This window comes from Anguilla anguilla, chromosome 14, assembly GCF_013347855.1.
Source record: "Anguilla anguilla isolate fAngAng1 chromosome 14, fAngAng1.pri, whole genome shotgun sequence".
Taxonomy (NCBI): domain Eukaryota; kingdom Metazoa; phylum Chordata; class Actinopteri; order Anguilliformes; family Anguillidae; genus Anguilla; species Anguilla anguilla.
In genome coordinates this window covers 23822944-23841123 of record NC_049214.1, presented here as the reverse complement: position 1 = coordinate 23841123, position 18180 = coordinate 23822944, and the positions used below count along the sequence as shown (strand labels likewise).

General features: G+C 47.5%; 1 protein-coding gene and 1 long non-coding RNA gene across 4 annotated transcripts in view; one reads left to right on the top strand and one right to left on the bottom strand.

The window, feature by feature from the left end:
• LOC118212632 (retinoic acid receptor RXR-alpha-A) overlaps window positions 1–3773 on the bottom strand; it is a 114047-nt gene extending 110274 nt beyond the window's left edge. The window contains exon 1 of one of the 2 annotated variants that reach the window (XM_035390744.1): window positions 3498–3773. In XM_035390744.1, coding sequence (XP_035246635.1) covers window positions 3498–3525 — 28 coding nt within the window. In that variant the 5' untranslated portion in view covers window positions 3526–3773. The remainder of the gene's footprint in view (window positions 1–3497) is intronic. The other variant, XM_035390745.1, reaches the window with a different exon arrangement.
• The window catches only part of LOC118212635, a 30925-nt gene continuing 14158 nt past the window's right edge, over window positions 1414–18180 (top strand). Inside the window, exons 1-3 of one of the 2 annotated variants that reach the window (XR_004762286.1) lie at window positions 1414–1551; window positions 5906–5971; window positions 6068–6204. This is a non-coding gene — a long non-coding RNA (uncharacterized LOC118212635). Of the gene's footprint in view, window positions 1552–5905; window positions 5972–6064; window positions 6205–18180 lie in introns of both variants that reach the window. The other variant, XR_004762285.1, reaches the window with a different exon arrangement.

Sequence of the window (18180 nt, the reverse complement as noted above, 5' to 3'; positions counted from 1 at the left end):
ACGGGAGCGCCGCAGCTCTCTCCACAGCGCTTAGCGGGTCCCTCTCTGCCTGTCCCCCGCACACACGCCGGGGGTCCGGGGGTCCGTCAGCTGGGACCCCCAGTTCAAATTAGCACCCAGCCGGGACGTTTTTTTTTTTGTTGACTGGTCAGTTCGGAGAGAGTTTTTCGGGAGAGAGATTGTGATAAGGTGGAGTCCCTGATTGTGATAAGGTGGAGACCCTGATTGTGATAAGGTGGAGTCCCTGATTGTGATAAGGTGGAGACCCTGATTGTGATAAGGTGGAGACCCTGATTGACCCTGATTGTGATAAGGTGGAGAGCTTCTGTAAGGTGCCTCTGTCTACCTCACTGGGGACTAAAGAAAACAAAGCCGGCTTCTTACTACAGCACGCATGCCGTCCACTGGCCACATGAACCAGGGAAAAAACACATTATAAACAAACACAGCGTGTCTCCTCCTTCAGGGCCACATACACCCTACACAGTGGATTCTTATAATTATTATTATTAGCCGGATTTGAACTCAAGCGATTCGTACTGAATGTACGGTTCACAGGCACAGAAGCTGTGTCCCCGCTCAGCATTAGAACCAGCAACCCCACCAGTTCCCTGCCCAAAGCGCTCCACCACACCGCCACCCAAAATGAAGCATCATGATAACGGACTACTACCGTAGCCTCTAGCGCCTGTGAAGACGTGCTAGTGTAGCATAACGGGTAAGGACTTGGTAGCTGGACTTGTAACCTAAGGGTCACAGGTTTGATTCCCAGGTTGGACACTTGAGCAAGGTACTTGCTTAACCTGCTTTGCTTCAGTATATACCCAGCTGTATAAATTCATGCAATGTAAATGCTATGTAAAAAAGTTGTGTAAGTCGCTCTGTAATGTAATGCGAAAAGCCCCTCAGTTTGCGCAGTAGTCACGCTGATCCAAAAGGGGATTCTGCGCACTAGCAGCCTCCTGAAAACCGGCACGTTTTACTGTAACACTGCAGTTCTGATTTGGTGCAGAATACATGATAAAATCTCTGCTTACTCTCCCAATCACGTGATTTTTTTTTCTGTTGAAGATTTAAAAAGAAAAGCTTAGTTCATGCAGAATTATTGCCACTGTCAGTTTTTTACATTTTCCCAACATTCTGGCTAATTTCATTTACACGTCTCTACCTGTTTTGAGTTTAATTTGCGAGTGCTTCATACTGCTTTGAAGTACAACACGTGCCCCTTTTTTTTCCACAGTGCTGCACTTACAGAAACCTCCACAGTCTAAAGAAAACCTTGTTTTTCAACAGGGTGCTGCAGCTTGTGACGGCCGTCTGTCTGTACGTCTGCTCACGCACAGAAACACATGCTCTCAGCCGACACATTAACGCAGTCATGGTATCCGACTGAAAAAAAGAAAGACCGGCAGATATCCCAGCAGCCCTTGCGCCGCACACCTCCACATACCGCGGAGTTGATGTGTGTCAAGGTGTAACCCGACTCCTTTGTGAAGAGGAAACAGACACAACAACAAACCAGCCTGCAGTTTTAAAATATTTCTTTTTTTGGTGAGTGTGTATGTGGGGTGGGGGCGGTTATGTTTTAGCTCAGTAGGAAAAGAGGGAAGGTTCCCCTCCGCCACACAGAATGAAAAAATTGCGAACCCCTTGACTGACAAAAACAGACTTGGCACCACAGCATAATTTTTCCACGGCTTTTGATGAAGTGATCCTTGCTACTCCTACCTAAAATGCCACGGTCGTCATTGACGTGTTGGCGTAACAGACAGGTAGAGCTGAGCCAAGCAATTTAAATCTGAAACGGACACATTGCCTACACGCACACTTTCATTGACGTGTTTCCCTGCCAGGAAAATGGAACGGAGCACGGTCCCAATAGCGCGTGAAGCAGCATGATTCTAACTAGATTGGGTATTGCTGTGTTGGCAATCAAGTATAATTCACGATAATAATAAAGATGCAGTCTACACCACCTAAGTGTACGATGAAAATATTTAAAAAGGTGAAAACGATTCAAACAGCCACAAAAATCTTGGTTTCGCTTACAAAAACTTTACGTAGAGGCACAAACGACGGCTTTATCCGCCTCTCTGGCAAGCCCGTACCATCCGCCCCCGACCGCACACCAGCCAGACTCGCGGTAACGTTGTAGCGAGGTTTCAGCGTTGCTTGAAATCACACGGGTCATATCGTCTAGGATAATGCGAAAGAAAGGCAATATCTAAGCACAAAAAACGCTTACGCTGCGGTTGCGGCTGTAGTTCATTATAGAGGAAAGTAGGCTACACGTGGTAAAGACAAATTTTTATTTTATATTTAAAACTTAGGCGCGCGCGCAAACAGGGGGGCCTGTTTTGGTGACAAGTAGGCTACTTCTGAACCTTCACACACCTTTACCGTGCCCGTTTTCATTTTTCAAATGTCTGTCCGCCTTATCTTTTCACGAGGGCATTTTCTCATTCACAACTACAGCATGTTTTCACATTAAAAGGTTAGACCAATACAACAGTTCCACACGCTACCACGTCTTGCAACTAAAATGTAAAGCGTCAAGTGTTAACAATATCATGCGGCAGTACTTTTTTCGCCGTGGCGAAAGTGACAGGGCAGGTCGGCAGCAGTACATACTGTTCTGCACCCTGTTTGAAAAACTTTACATGCCTGCATATAGGATTATTCAACGTTCTGGTTAACACCAGCGTGTGCTATCAATCTGTAATTTCGTTTGCCGAAGCACAGCAAATTGCGGATGGTTTAGTAGATAATAACTCACTGCGTGCCCTATTTGTGTCTAGTTTGTTCATATTTATGTAATAATCCCACTGTCTGTTTTTGTCAAAATCTGCACAAGTTGCACGTGAAAGCTGCTCGGAATCTATAAATATTGCTGTTAGTAACACACACATTGAAAGCTACAATAACTACAAATAACGACGATCGAGTTTTAAATTCGATTTAAATGGTTCGAAGAATTGACGTAGGCTAATTACATTGCTTTCACATAGGCTACTGAAATCTAACAATATTTGAAAGCTAACGTTTAACGTGTGCTCACGCATATGCTCCAACGTACAGTAATAAAATTTAAAAAAATCTTTTTTAAAAAGCACTGTCACATTGAAATCAAATGTGTCCTGTCATCGGCATTGATAGCACTGAAAAGGAGACGATGGCATGTGCTACCCATTTGACAAGCCTATCGCCACTTAAGTTTTGTTTTCTAATAATAATTTCATTACAACTACTCATAATATACTCACACTGTGCCAACCAACGACACTTACTGCTTTTTAAAATCCCCTCTCTTATATTTGTTTTCGACAACTGATTAAGACTAGCACAATGTTTCGATCGCGAAAGAAAGCCACAGCCGATAGCGAGCTCGCTAAATCATTTTTTGTGCCGACGATGGCAGGCGTGCCAGTCTTAGCGAGTCGCCGCAATCTCAAAATCCGTATTAACAATTACAAACACATTTTAACGAGAGAACTTACCCAGTGACAAGAAAGGTTTTGTCTCCATGTCTGGTCGGTTAGCTCATGCCAGCTGATGCGAACGCCTTTTTTGAGTTTTCAAGCTGGAGACGACGTGGTGTTTTTGGAGCCGGACGAGAGGGATCCAAAGAGAAGAAAGTGACAGTCTAAAACGCCGCGTTCTGTCGTGTCAAAATTCACTTAGCGTAACTAGCTGGCTACTTCTGTCCAAGATCTCTCTCTCTCTCTCTCTCTCTCTCTCTCTCTCTCTCTCTTTCTCTCTCGCTCTCTCTTTCTCTCTCGTTCGTTCGCTCACTCGTTCGCTCTCTCTCTCCACGGACTACTCCAACTACTGGAACGATACTGCAAAGGGGCCCCTTGCAGGGGGACTCCCACTGGCAAGCATAACAGAAATGACACAAAACTGTAATAATTCGTTACTAATTTACACGTTGATTCAAATGTAGCCTACTGGATTTATTGTTCGCGTTTATTTATGGGCTTAAATTGTAATAATCGTGCAGCTGTGTATGTTTGAAGGGGCTCTGTTTACAGAAGTCCACAGTAACATAATGTAACAGACAGTAATTTATGTATTACATATATTAAAATATCTCAAATTTTAGTGAGAAAATATATTTGAAATACCCTGATGCACACTACTATGTAATATCATAAATTATCAGTAATCGTCACTTGAATCTACGCAGTTGTATGGACATACTGTTGTAGATATTCTAAAATTAATAGGATTTATCTTTATAAATATAAAAATATGAATTTTATAATATAATTAGTCCCTTCATGGATACAGCTGTTGTGATACCTTGGACTGTATAATTGTCAATAGAATATTTTATAGTACATTAAAAAAAAAATCCACTTTGAAAAATATTACATGCCTTCAAGCACCATCTGGGCAATACTGAAAAAATACCCTTTTTGTATAGTATCCTTGGGCTTATATCAAGTTTATGTAATATATTTTAAATATTTTACCACATGTTTTTTTCTAATGTCAGTCTTTTCATGGTGCTCATGTCCCACAACATTGGTTATAAAATAATGATAATTAAATAATATTTCCTTTGAAGGTATTTCTGTCTTCAGCTGTCTTTTAAACAAGTTACTTGCAGAAGACGAATATTAAAAATCCCCGCATTCAATCAATAGCTTCTGTAGCATACTGCAGCCCAAACAGAGCTCAAAGTACAGGCTGTCCTTTACAACTGCAGAACATCAAGGGCTATTGAGCAATTTAGAACCAGCAAAGATGCTTCAGCATTAAATATATAATGCCGTGCACGGGCTTAACATTATTATGCACTTTGAAAAGGCCTCTTCAGTGCGGTAATAATGGGATTAGCTCACGGTGGTCTGTTTGTGCCACACAATGCCATCAGACAGTACGCAGGAGGCTGTTGCTAACTCTGTGATCCCTACGATCCGCATGTCGGGGGGCTTAGCCATGTCCTGGGTTTTTTGTATTTTCTCAGCGAAAAATCAGCAAAAAACCAAATCCCGAGAATGCCGTAATCTACGTGGTAATTTACTGAATCCATTACGTGTTTACTTATATGACAAAAATAAGAATTTATAGCATGTGAGGAGATCACGCTTTGCACGTTTGATGACACTATTTATTTAAAGTAATCACGCAGTTAGTGATGTAATGTAATCTGTTTTATGAAGGCCCGTTCTGCTGTGAGAATGGTTTTACGTGATTATTGGGACTATTGTGACAGCTGAGTGAATGGGAGTGCGGGCGGCAGTGTAGTGTAATGGGTAAGGAGCTGGTCTTGTAACGTAAAGGTTAGCGGTTCGATTCCCAGGTAGGACACTTGCTGTTGTGCAAGGCACTTAACCTGCATTGCTTCAGTATATCAAGGTATATATGGTGTAAGTCGCTCTGCATAAGAGCGTCCGCTAAATGCCAGTAATGTAGTGTAATGGGAGCCTCCTGAGTTCCAGACCTCTCCCAGAGACTAACTCTCCCAGAGAGCTGAAACTGCAAATGAATTCTGTGTTCAGGATGAACTGTATTCCACACTAACTCAGTTAGGAGTGGTCGCACTTGACATCCACTCAGAATCACTTCAGAATATATGGGCAAACACACAAGCTATTGCAACTTTCAGATGCTGCAATGTATTCCACTGCTGCAAAATATATTTATCACTATATAAATCCACAAAACGACAATATAATGCAGTATATTATATTTCTTTATGGGAATCCATCCAAAAACAATGAAATTCACATTTGGTTCATTTCCGTTCGTCATTCGTCATGTGGTCGATTGACAAAACTTTCAAGAAAATAAAGTAAAATCGTAGTCTGGTGCCCTCGTAGCCCTCTGCGCATTCAGAAGGGTGTACATTAGCAGCGATAGCCTCTGAAGTGAGTATGTTTGCTCTGTGACCCTGCAGGTGAGCTGTGCAGGTACCCAGGCCGAGGGCTTCAGACGGGGTGCAGCTGCTGCGGGCCAAGCACAGGTACCCCCGTTAACGGGAGCAGTGACCACTGAGCTACGAGACGGGAGAAAACTGACCGTCTGACCCTGACCCCCCCCCCCCCCTCTCTCTCAGCAGAGCTGCTACAGCTGGCCGGGCGTACAGCATGCATCTGGGTTGCCAGCCCCCTCCCCCCCTCCAACCCCCCCTTCTCAGAGGAGCCCTGAGGCCCAGCCATGTGCCACCACTGTGTTAAGAACAAGCACCTTGATAAGGTAATCAGGAAGCCCCAAAACAAAATCAACTTAAAAGCCTTTGTGTGTGTATATATATATATATATATATATATATTTTTTATTTATTTTTTTATTATTTTTTAAAATTTTATTATTATTATTATTATTATTTGCTAAAACAGCCCAGCAGTTATGGAAAAAGTATCAATCGAGTGCCGATGTGATCACCTTTTGATTTTAACGTACTCCAGCCTTTAATATCTGTCTCTTAAAACTGAGCTGTTGGCACTCTGATTTTGTGTAGGAGTCCTTCTATTAATTTGAGGCAGTTGACCTTCGTCTTGCTCTACTTCCTTATTCTGAGAAAACACCATCGCTGACATGTGAATCTAAGTTGTGTCCTGATTGTCATTGCCATTAAAGCCACATTTATGGAGAAGAGACACGACTAGTTTGACCACATCTTTGCTACTCTCTGTGTGCTCAAAGATGATGTAAACGTTATGTCAACCTGTGACTCATTACCCAGTGCACACAGACACTAGCACTCACAGTTATGCCAAATGGGCGACGCCAAACCATCCGCTGAGTTTTCGCAGTTTTTTTTACAGCAGCCGTTTTTATGGAAAACGGGGAAAGTACAAAAGCATTTATCAGGAGACCTAATTTCTCAAGATAAATTCTGCTGGCTTTAGGATTGATAGTAAACCAAAAAAAAGGTACCCATTTTAATAAATTAGTTAAAAATGTACCAATAACTAGTCACCTACAAAGCTGGAGAAAGATTCTGGCTGTAGGTAGCAACCATTAATAAACAACACAAGGACAATTAACTTGGGGTGGCCAAGCAAACACTTTTCCTGAGATTCTCCGTCTAATGAACTTGACTGGTTCCAGAGTGTTTGATGTTAATTTAGAGTCCCTGTCCCTATATATTCTACAATATTATCGTAAACAACCTGTTAATATTTTACAGAGATAGAGAATTGCATTTCGAGCATATGAAACAGTGATGAACAAAGTTTAAATTATAGAATGATGCCAATAATTGGACCACTGTGTCATTATTTATATTTTTGGCCACAGCATGCTGGCAAAATGCGACGAGGCTCGTCGTGTGAATTTTGTAGCTAAGCCAATGGCAGTTGACTGGCAACACTCCCTGTCTGCTCTAAAGTTAGCTGCGCGTGCTCTAAATCAGCGGGCGAAGAAGAGAACGAATTAGATCAATTAGATAGCTGGTGTGAGCAGCCTTAACGGTTAGGTTATTAATTAAACTTAATTTAATGGAACCCTATTTTAAGAGAGAAGTGCGTATTTATACGACCGCACCCATTTGCTGCTGAGTTTACATAACGGACATTAGTAACTGAGAGAAGAACTAGGTCATTTCTTTTTTTATTGTTCCTCTCCATTGTGTTGGGCACGGCGGTTTATCCTAATCCTAACTATGTCTGTCATTCCAGAGTGCCCGTTTCCCCACCGCACGTGTGCTATATATATATATGAATCGCATTATGAAAATACACATTTTCGCATGTGACTGTTTAATGCCCCCCGAGCTGCGCAGCTCTCACTGAATATTACACGAACAGAGGGCCGTAGCTGCAACCATATAAGTTTCTTCTCTAAATCCCTCCTGTCCTATATTCCGTCCTGAAGCCATTCTGGAGGCTAGTGAAAGACAGCCTGCGCTTTATACGAACGTTTGAAGGTGCTCGCGCGCGTTCCGGCCGGGGGGAATCCATAATTAATGCGGCGCGAGGCGCATTAGACATCAAAGACGTTTGTCGACACCGTGCAATAAACTTAAAGCGGGCGAGACTGGGATCTGGCGTGGGGCGATTGAGGGGAGGTGAGGGAGAGAGCCCCAGGTCCGTCACCCCGAGACCGCGAGCGCAAAGTTACAGCTGGGCCGGGCTACAACAGCTAGTGTCTCATTACGCTACAGTAAAAACAGTTCACAGTGTAAGGGGATCAAAGGGGATCAGAGCAGCAGATCTGAACGAAGATAATCTCGGCGCGAAGCCGCTCATGAACAGGGCTGTAAAGCAAACTCGAGATGGCTGATAACCATCTAATCTGTTTTCTGATTTATGTTTTTTTTTTTTTTTTTGTCGCTAGTCTGAATAACCTTCCCGCAGCGCGAAGTGCACGCGAATGACGTGCGCAAGCACGCGGATTCGGCCGTCTCCACCTATGCTTCTTTTTTGGTTATCAAACCGTCAGCTCCTCGCGTGCTTTAAAGGGAGAAAATGAACGCGCCGAGTTTAATGTGTACTGCATATCAACGAGCTGAGGGAGTTAGGCTCACTTTTCTGTGCAAATTACGCTTACACGCCCTTTGTCTAAGGGATTTTTAAAACCCTCGGAAAATGCATACCCATACTTCTCTAAAGCAACTGTACAGCTGCGATCACAACAGTCTTGTCAGTCATTTCAATAGGCCTGTCCATACATTATTTATTTGAGTAGATGTGGGTCAAGGAGGGACAAGTCATCTGCACCACCGGTTCCATAAAAACAAACAAAACCGGCAGAAAAAAATGAACGTTACCTGCATTTCACTGGGATAAGAAAATGCAAAGCACGGCTTCTGTAGCATGCAAATTAAATGTTCCAGCACATTTCTGCCTGTAGTGTTTGAAATCGTCCCCTTTAAGAAACCAAAGTGCACGATCTAAAAACTGCATTCCCTCTCTTTTTTAATATTTCTGTGCGAAATAGTATTCCGATTATGAAATATGATCAAAACGGGGGAGGGAGATCACCTAGGTTTGAACCCACCGAGGGACCTGTTCTTGGCTAAAGAGAGCCCTTACGGAACCTCTCTCTGTACACTAGCTGTATGTAGGTCTTGACTGAGGTGCTGCCACACGGAGAATATGTGAGGCACAGGTTAAAACAACAGACGGGCTAAGATCTTCATTCCGTTTTTCGCTAGAGAGAGAGAGAGAGTTCAGGAGTGTGTTCAGGAAATGTGCACTTTAAAAATGATTATCACTGTTCCCTAACCCATACTGCTGGAGAAAGACCCCAGACTATTACCCGAGGGGTGAATGCACTGTAGGTGCGGCGTAAGGTAACTCGCGCAAGAAACACGGTCATAGGAAAGAGGAAGAAAAGGGGAAAAAAAGAGAGAGAGAGAGAAAGAGAGGGGAAAAAAGTGTTTGAATCCGGCTCTGCTCCTGTTCAGATGCTGGCCTTAGGCCCCTGTGCTGTAATCTAAGACAGACACAACATTTTCCTTTACAACACCTCAGCCCCATCCGTTCCCCCCCCCAGGCCACTAGACTGAGCAATTTAATCCCATTCTTTTTGGCTGTGATTAATAGCAGTATGACCTTTCACCTTTTTTCAAAAAAGAGCGTCTCCAAAGGGGGCCTTGCCTCGCGTCGTCCGCTCGAGAGTCCTGTGCTCGGCCAATCAGCACGGGCGAGCGCACACAACGCCACAGCTGACTGGTCCCTCAGCGTCCTCCACGCTGAACAGTGCAGCCGGGCTGCGAAGGGAGCGGCACGATAGCCTAGCACTGATCGGTCGGGGACCGGATATGTTTATTCTAATTTGAAAAGGGGTGTGTGTGTGTGCGCGTGTGTGTGTGTGTGTGTGTGTCTATGTGTGTGTGAGAGAGAGAGAGAGTGAGGGCAGAACAGAGAGCACATTCTAAATGGTAAGACTGTACTTAGAGTATTAGTCGTCTGTATTATAATACGATTTGTCTACACAGTAAAATGTCCAGTGTTAATTCAACTCTAACGGTGTGAATTCATTCAGCTATTAACAGATAACAATTGGTCCCACTTAATAAGAGTTGAATTAACACTGGACATTTTACCGCATACTGAACATTTGCACAGAGTTCAGCTATTTAATTACGTGTCTGGTGTTATTTGTCATCTCTGATTTGTGGCAACACTGTATTTAAATTATGCCAATAAAGTGCATTGAATTTGAAATAGAAATTAAGAGGGAAATATGGTCTTTGCCTTTTTTCAACTCCACTAAATTGGTAGTACTGATCTCTGACCATCCGTCAGAGAAATGGGAGAAATGCCCAACTGGTGATACAAATTGGGATGGCGGGTATGCCAACCAGCAAGTCATGGTGATAAAATGTTTTTTAAAAAACAAGGATAGTGTGTAGACCAGAGCTGCCCAACCCTGTTTCTGGAGATCTACTGACCTGTAGGTTTTCACTCCAACCCTATCAAAGCACACTTCATCACCATCTAGAGATCTTGGTGAGGTGCTAATTGGTAGGATCAGGTCTGCCAACTGGAGGGCATACCTGCAGACACTGCGGCCCGCAGGACCTGGCGTTGAGTAGTTTAATTAATTGGATTATTTAACAAGGATCTTGCACAACATACTGCAGGTGCACCTGAGTTAGCTAAGTAGCTCGTGTACTTCTGTAGTCCCTGGGCAGGAGCACATTAAGAACATTAGTGGCGGAAGACAGGATACATACATTACATATAGGTCAATATGACAGCATATTACGCAAGACAAAAAGACAAGATACCATACGACACAAGGCAACGAGGACGGAAATAAGGTAGCGCTGCTCTACCCTCCTCCCCAAACTGGGGAGCCAATAGGAAGGGTCGAGGTGGCAGCCCGGAGGATGGGCACGAGCGGCTCTCCGTGAGGCTGCTCGGGCGAGACCCGGAGGAACGCCGGCCGCGTATGAAACAAGCGGTGTGGCTTACCGGCGGCTTCCCGGCGGTACGAGACGTGAGTCGCTTATGAGCGCGGGAGATCAGGGGATTTATTCTCCGATTACGGGCCGCGGACGAAATGACGGACGGGGCGGGGCGGGGCGGAAGCCGCGAGAGGAGCGGGCGCCGGAGGGGGAGGGAGGGGGACGCGGCGGCACATCAGGGGGGGTGGTGGGGGAGTAACCTCTGGCGCTCTCCGCGAGCTAAATCAACATTTTCATAATAGATTAGAACCCCCCCCCCCCCCCGGCCGCTCGTGGGCGTTATCAATATTAAACATTACATTACCGCCATTTCCACGGCGACGCGGCCCGGCGGTTCAGTTCCGCCACCGGCAGACGGCGAGTCTAAATGTGGAGTCTGGTGTTCCTCTATATAGGGGAGAGGACGCATCCGTTCTTTAATACCGAATTTGGGTGAGGTTTAGCGCTGCAACGGGCTTCCGCGCACGGGGGGGGGGGGGGGGGGCACGATGATAAATCTCTGCCCGCCCAGGAACGCGAGATGCGATTTTCGTTTCTCTTTTTATGGCCGAGGGTCGGACGCACGCGAGTCATCCTCTCCGTCGGGTTGGGTCTGGCTGCAGCCGGCGGCTCGCTAGCGCGTTTGACGGATAGCGTCCGATCTGCGGCGTTTCACAGAGGAAGGAGGTTAGGATGGACCGCGGTTAGCCTCCGAATGAGATCTGGGGGAGGAGGAGGAGGAGGAGGAGGGGACAGGAGGGGGCGTGGCGACCGCGGGGGAGCGGGAACAAAGCGCGGCGTTTCGGCGGGGGCAGGGGAAGGGGAGGGATAGATGGGTGCGTTTAAACCTGGTCCACAAGACCGCGTTTAAAGCTTAGAAACAATATAGAGCGACAGATTTGTGTGCCGTAGGCTCACTCACAGTTTAAAACAGAAAGTGAATTCCAGGCGCAGGCGGGTGTGGCAGAGCAGGAGGGGTTAATTTGTATGCGCTGATAAGTGTGGGGAAGGCTCAACGGTCCAGAGCGGAGCGTAGAGCAGTACAACTGCAGTTGACTACTGTGAATTTTTTTTGTTGTTTTAAGGAAAGTTATGTGAGTGTAGCTGGTGCAGGTTTAAGGAGGTTATAGATGAGGGAACCTTAAGGTATGAGAGAGACCTGCTGTAACACAGTGACAGCTGAAGTCACCCCCCCCCCCCAAGTTATAACAAGTGATAACATAACAAGGGGCCGTCTGGGTAGGGTAGAGGTAAAAGCACTTGCCTATCACCAGCTTGGTCAGACGTTCCTACGAACACAATTGGCAGTGATCGCGGGTGGAAAGCCGGGGGTGAGGGTATGAGTCCTGATCGTAGCATTAGCGACTCCTACTGGTTGGTCGGGGCGCCTGTCCGGCGGGGAGGGGATCTGGGGGAGACAGCGTGAACCTCAGCATGCGTTACGCTCTCCCAGTGAAACTCCTCGCTGTCAGGTGAAAACAAGCGGCTGGCGACTCCACATGTATCGGAGGAGGCATGTGGTAGTCTACACCCTCCCCAGACCAACAGAAGGATAGCGCATCGACCAGGACCGTGATTCACACGGGGAATTGGTATAATGACTAAATTGGGGAGAAAATGGGAGCAAAAAAAAACAAGTTATAACATAACATAATATAATGACGAGAACAGGCCATTCAGCCCAACAGTGCTCGCCAGTTTCCTAACTAAATTAGTGCTCTGATTACCTACACACTAGATAGTATCCAACTCTGTATCAAGTCTAGCCTTGAAAATCCCCAGATGACCAAGGAGGTTTGTAAGGCGTTGTTAAAAGAGATTTGGCATGTGTCCCCCTTCCTCCGCTTAAAGTGGTGTTGGGCATCGCCCGCGAAAGAGAGTGGCGCGTTCGGCCGAGGTGCCCGCCTGCTGCCCGCGTGGCGCGGTGTGGTGCTGTCGGGCACGCGGAGGGCCAGCCGCCGGCGGGGCGTCCGGGCGGGCGGGGGGAGACGGGTTCGGTGAGCCGTGGACGGAGGGAGAGACGGGTTCGAATGAGGCAGATTTTCCCTGTCGCCTCGTCCCCCCCAGCTTACCCACAGCCTCCCACAGAGGAGATCAGCTCAATGGAGCGTGAGAGGCAAAATGGCCAATCTGACAGAGCTGGACATCTTGTGCTGTGTGTGTGTGTGTGTGTGTGCGTGTGTGTGTGCGCGTGTGTGGATGTGTGTGCGAGTGTGTGTGTGCGCTTATGTGTGTGTATTGTGTGTGTGTGTGCATGCGTGCATGTTTGTGTGTGTTTGCATGTGCGTGTGTGCTCGTGTGTGTGTGTTTGCATGTGTATGTGTGTGTGTGTGTGCATGCGTGCGTGCGTGTATGTGCGTGTGAGTTTGCGTATGCGTGTGTGTGTGTGTGCTCGTGTGTTTGTGTGCGTATGTGTGTGTGTGTGTGCGTGTATGTGGCACCAGCGACGCTGAACCCCCCCCCTCAGAGCAAGCGTCATCATCGGACACGATGGACAGCTAAGAAAGTTTGTGTGCGTATGTGTGCATGTGGCAGGGCGATATAGTGCTTCTATTTTGGGGCCATTTGCTCCTGAATGTTGATGTGTGCTAAGTGGAAATATAATTTAGCACATCAACTAATTGGGTTGCATTAGTGTGCTCCTAAATTTCCAACTTAGGAGCGCATGTGCTTCTGGGAATAAATGTTAGCGTAGAGCCCTTATGTGTGTGCGTGCGTGCGGTGTGCATGCATTTGTGTGTGTGTGTGTGTGTATGCTCATGAGTGTGTGTGCACAGTTCATGGTCTCACTCACTCTGGCTTCCATTTTAATTGTTCAGTTTGGAAGCTCTTTATCGCCATGCCGACAATGCTAACGCAAAGGTAAAAAAAGAACAAAAGACGAGAAATAATTACACAGGGATCCGCGGGGTTAAAAAATAGCTCTCTCTCACGCACACAAACACAGCAATTTTCACAATAACAGAGCAAAGGGCTGTTTACAAACACAATTCCACTGAATAAAATATAGGCATAAAAAGGGGTGGGAAAGATTATATATGTATAAAAAACTGTAGCGAACGCTGTAGGGAAACTCCGGAGAAGATTCGCAGCGCCAAGGCTACCGCAGAGACGGGGCTCGTCCCGTCCGTTAAGCAAACAACATCCCAGAATACACGGCGCGGCGTGCGGAGAGGCCGCCCGGCCCCCGGCCGCCTGTAATTACGGAGAGACCGCGAGCGCCGGCGGCCCCGGACCGCGTACGGCCGCGGTGACGTCATCGCGGAACGCCGCGGGCGAGACGTGACCCGGGGGACGTGACCCCGCGCCGGGCAGCGGCGAGCGGGCCGCGCTTACCGCCGCGATCGTGATGTCACCGCGTTGATTTAAGGGTTAAACCGGGAAACCGTTTAACCGCTGGTGTCAGCCTAGAGGGAGCACGGCGCTTGTTGTGGGAAACGGTCGCGATACGAAACCTTATATTACTCTGCTGCGGTTTCCTTGATTTATGTTGGGGTTCCACTCGATTATACACTACCTGTTTTTATAAAAATTTTACCTGTCTTCTCATTTGGTGTAATTTGGGTTATATTTTATTCCTTCTAGAAGTAATAGACTAAAATATTTTGTGGCCATCTAATTTTAAAGGCTACTACTATACTACGAAACTTGATTCGGTACTTAGTGATTGAACTACTTATTGTTCAGCTGGATTCAGACGCATGATGGCCTACTCTACTGGCATTGATACGTATTTGTTCCTCATGTTTAGAACAGCAACGACTCCAAATGCAAATTCTACACTTAGAATCAGCTCTAGACTTTTTCGTTAGCTTCCTTGTGCATGAACTAATGATGCAACAGCACACAGCTGGCCAAGAAACAGCTGGGCAGCCAGTTGTCCGGTTACTTTTGGTGCCTAAAATGGCGGAACAAAGTATAAAAAGGGCTGTAATTCCTACAAGATTCACCCGGTATGGGTGGAAATACCCTCAAATCTGACAATCTGCCCTTTGACCTCTTTTTCGTTGATTCATTTCAAGTCCAATGTGTTGGAGTACAGAGCCAAAACAACAAGAATTGCTTCACGGCCCAAATACTTACATACTGCACTGTATGTAAATATATTTTTATATTATCTAAGATAGTCCAAAACAACACTTTTTACATGGAAGATATACTCGGTAAAATGGCAATTTAGCTGCGAGAGCCAGAAATGTGATTTTAATTATCTTGGAGTTTAATTAGCGTTGCCATTGTGCTGTGAAGCAAAGGCGTATTAGGGTTTAACAAGGTGTGACAAAGAAGAGCGTTTCTGGCTGACTGAACACCGAGGTGTGACTGAACCGTTGTGCTGTTGTGCTGAACACAGGATGTGGGCGAGTGGCTCGATAAAGGCAGCACAGGCTGTGGGACTGCGTGTTAGGGAGGTGTGTTAGGGAGGTGTGTTAGGAGAGCATTGTGTGTCCGGCCTGCCCCTTCACCCATGATTTACGCCACCGCTCCATCCCTTTCTCCGCTCGCTCCACCTCCAATGGCGTACGCAGCGAAACACGCCGTAAATCTGGACGCTTCGCTTCCAGTGTCTGGAGCCATACCTCCCAACCTCCCCAAACACCATCCGCCATCTGCCACACCTTACCTCCCAACCTCCCCAAACACCATCCGCCATCTACCACACCTTACCTCCCAACCTCCCCAAACACCATCCACCATCTGCCACACCTTACCTCCCAACCTCCCCAAACACCATCCACCATCTGCCACACCTTACCTCCCAACCTCCCCAAACACCATCCGCCATCTGCCACACCTTACCTCCCAACCTCCCCAAACACCATCCGCCATCTACCACACCTTACCTCCCAACCTCCCCAAACACCATCCACCATCTGCCACACCTTACCTCCCAACCTCCCCAAACACCATCCACCATCTGCCACACCTTACCTCCCAACCTCCCCAAACACCATCCGCCATCTGCCACACCTTACCTCCCAACCTCCCCAAACACCATCCGCCATCTGCCACACCTTACCTCCCAACCTCCCCAAACACCATCCGCCATCTGCCACACCTTACCTCCCAACCTCCCCAAACACCATCCACCATCTGCCACACCTTACCTCCCAACCTCCCCAAACACCATCTGCCATCTGCCACACCTTACCTCCCAACCTCCCCAAACACCATCCGCCATCTGCCACACCTTACCTCCCAACCTCCCCAAACACCATCCGCCATCTGCCACACCTTACCTCCCAACATTCCCAAACACCATCCGCCATCTGCCACACCTTACCTCCCAACATTCCCAAACACCATCCGCCATCTGCCACACCTTACCTCCCAACCTCCCCAAACACCATCCGCCATCTGCCACACCTTACCTCCCAACCTCCCCAAACACCATCCGCCATCTGCCACACCTTACCTCCCAACCTCCCCAAACACCATCCGCCATCTGCCACACCTTACCTCCCAACATTCCCAAACACCATCCGCCATCTGCCACACCATACCTCCCAACATTCCCAAACACCATCCGCCATCTGCCACACCTTACCTCCCAACCTCCCCAAACACCATCCGCCATCTGCCACACCTTACCTCCCAACCTCCCCAAACACCATCCGCCATCTGCCACACCTTACCTCCCAACCTCCCCAAACACCATCCGCCATCTGCCACACCTTACCTCCCAACATTCCCAAACACCATCCGCCATCTGCCACACCATACCTCCCAACATTCCCAAACACCATCCGCCATCTGCCACACCTCACCTCCCAACCTTCCCAAACACCTTCTACCATCCGCCCCACCTTACCTCCCAACCTTCCCAAACACCATCCACTATCCGCCCCACCTTACCTCCCAACTGTTGTAAACACCATCCGCCATCTGCCACACCTTACCTCCCAACCTCCCCAAACACCATCCACCATCTGCCACACCTTACCTCCCAACATTCCCAAACACCATCCGCCATCTGCCACACCATACCTCCCAACATTCCCAAACACCATCCGCCATCTGCCACACCTCACCTCCCAACCTTCCCAAACACCTTCTACCATTCGCCACACATTACTTCTGAACCTTCCCAAACACCATCCACCATCCGCCCCACCTTACCTCCCAACCTTCCCAAACACCATCCACTATCCGCCCCACCTTACCTCCCAACTGTTGCAAACACCATCCGCTATCTACCACACCTCACCTCCCAACCTTCCTAAACACCTTCTACCACACCTCACCTCTAAACATTCCCAAACACTATCCACCCCACCTCACCTCTAAACCTTACCAAACACCATCCACCATCCACCCCACCTCACCTCTAAACCTTCCAAAACACCATCCACCATCCGGCCCACCTCACCTCGACACCTTACCAAACACCATCCACCCCACCTCTCCTCTAAACCTTACCAAACACCATTCACCCCACCTCTCCTCTAAACCTTACCAAACACCATCTGCCCCATCTCAACAGCAGACCCACCCCTGTAGTTCTCTGTAGTTCAGGGACTGGGACACCGTGATGACTCATAGTTTATCCCTCACGCGATACGTCCTGAAATCTCAAATTATCGTCCAGCTAGAATCATTTAGTCAGAAGCAAAGCCACATGAGTGGCGTGGCACGGCCTTGTGGCTCTCTGTGAAAGGGTTGTACGGACAGGGTGTAGTTTCCTTTAAAGCCAATACTTTTTAAAATAAAGTTTGGTGAAAAACAGCATGCATAACAAGCTTCTGAATGGCAGAAACACCTCGGTGAACGGAGCGGGTCCTGCTTATTGGGTGCGGCTTGGCGGAGGCCGAGACAGGATTTTCGGGGAATTTTTTTCGGGTAGCAGAGTCTAAGGTGTGCTTTCGGTGGGATGGCGGAGCCCACATTATGAGATTTGAGATGAAAGGCCCTTCTGGCTGTCACTCAGTCCTGCGTCCCCATGTGAACCGCGGGGGGATTACCGCCATAATTCGCGCTTGGCGCGTTCTGACGAAGAGCCCCTCTCATGATCTCTCATACTCAACCAACGTTGGGGGGGGGGGTGTGGACTTTATTGGACTTAGTTGGGGGGCCTTTGATTGCACCCCCCCCCTCCCCATCACTAAAAACCCTAAGAGAGGGTGAGGAAAGGAAAGAGAGATGGAGAAAGAGAGAGAGGGAGGGAGGGAATGGCAGGAGCTAAGGAAAGAGAGATGGAGAAAGAGAGAGAGGGAGGGAGGGAATGGCAGGAGCTAAGGAAAGAGAGATGGAGAAAGAGAGAGAGGGAGGGAGGGAATGGCAGGAGCTAAGGAAAGAGAGATGGCGGGCATTGAACAGAAATGTCGGCAATTAGA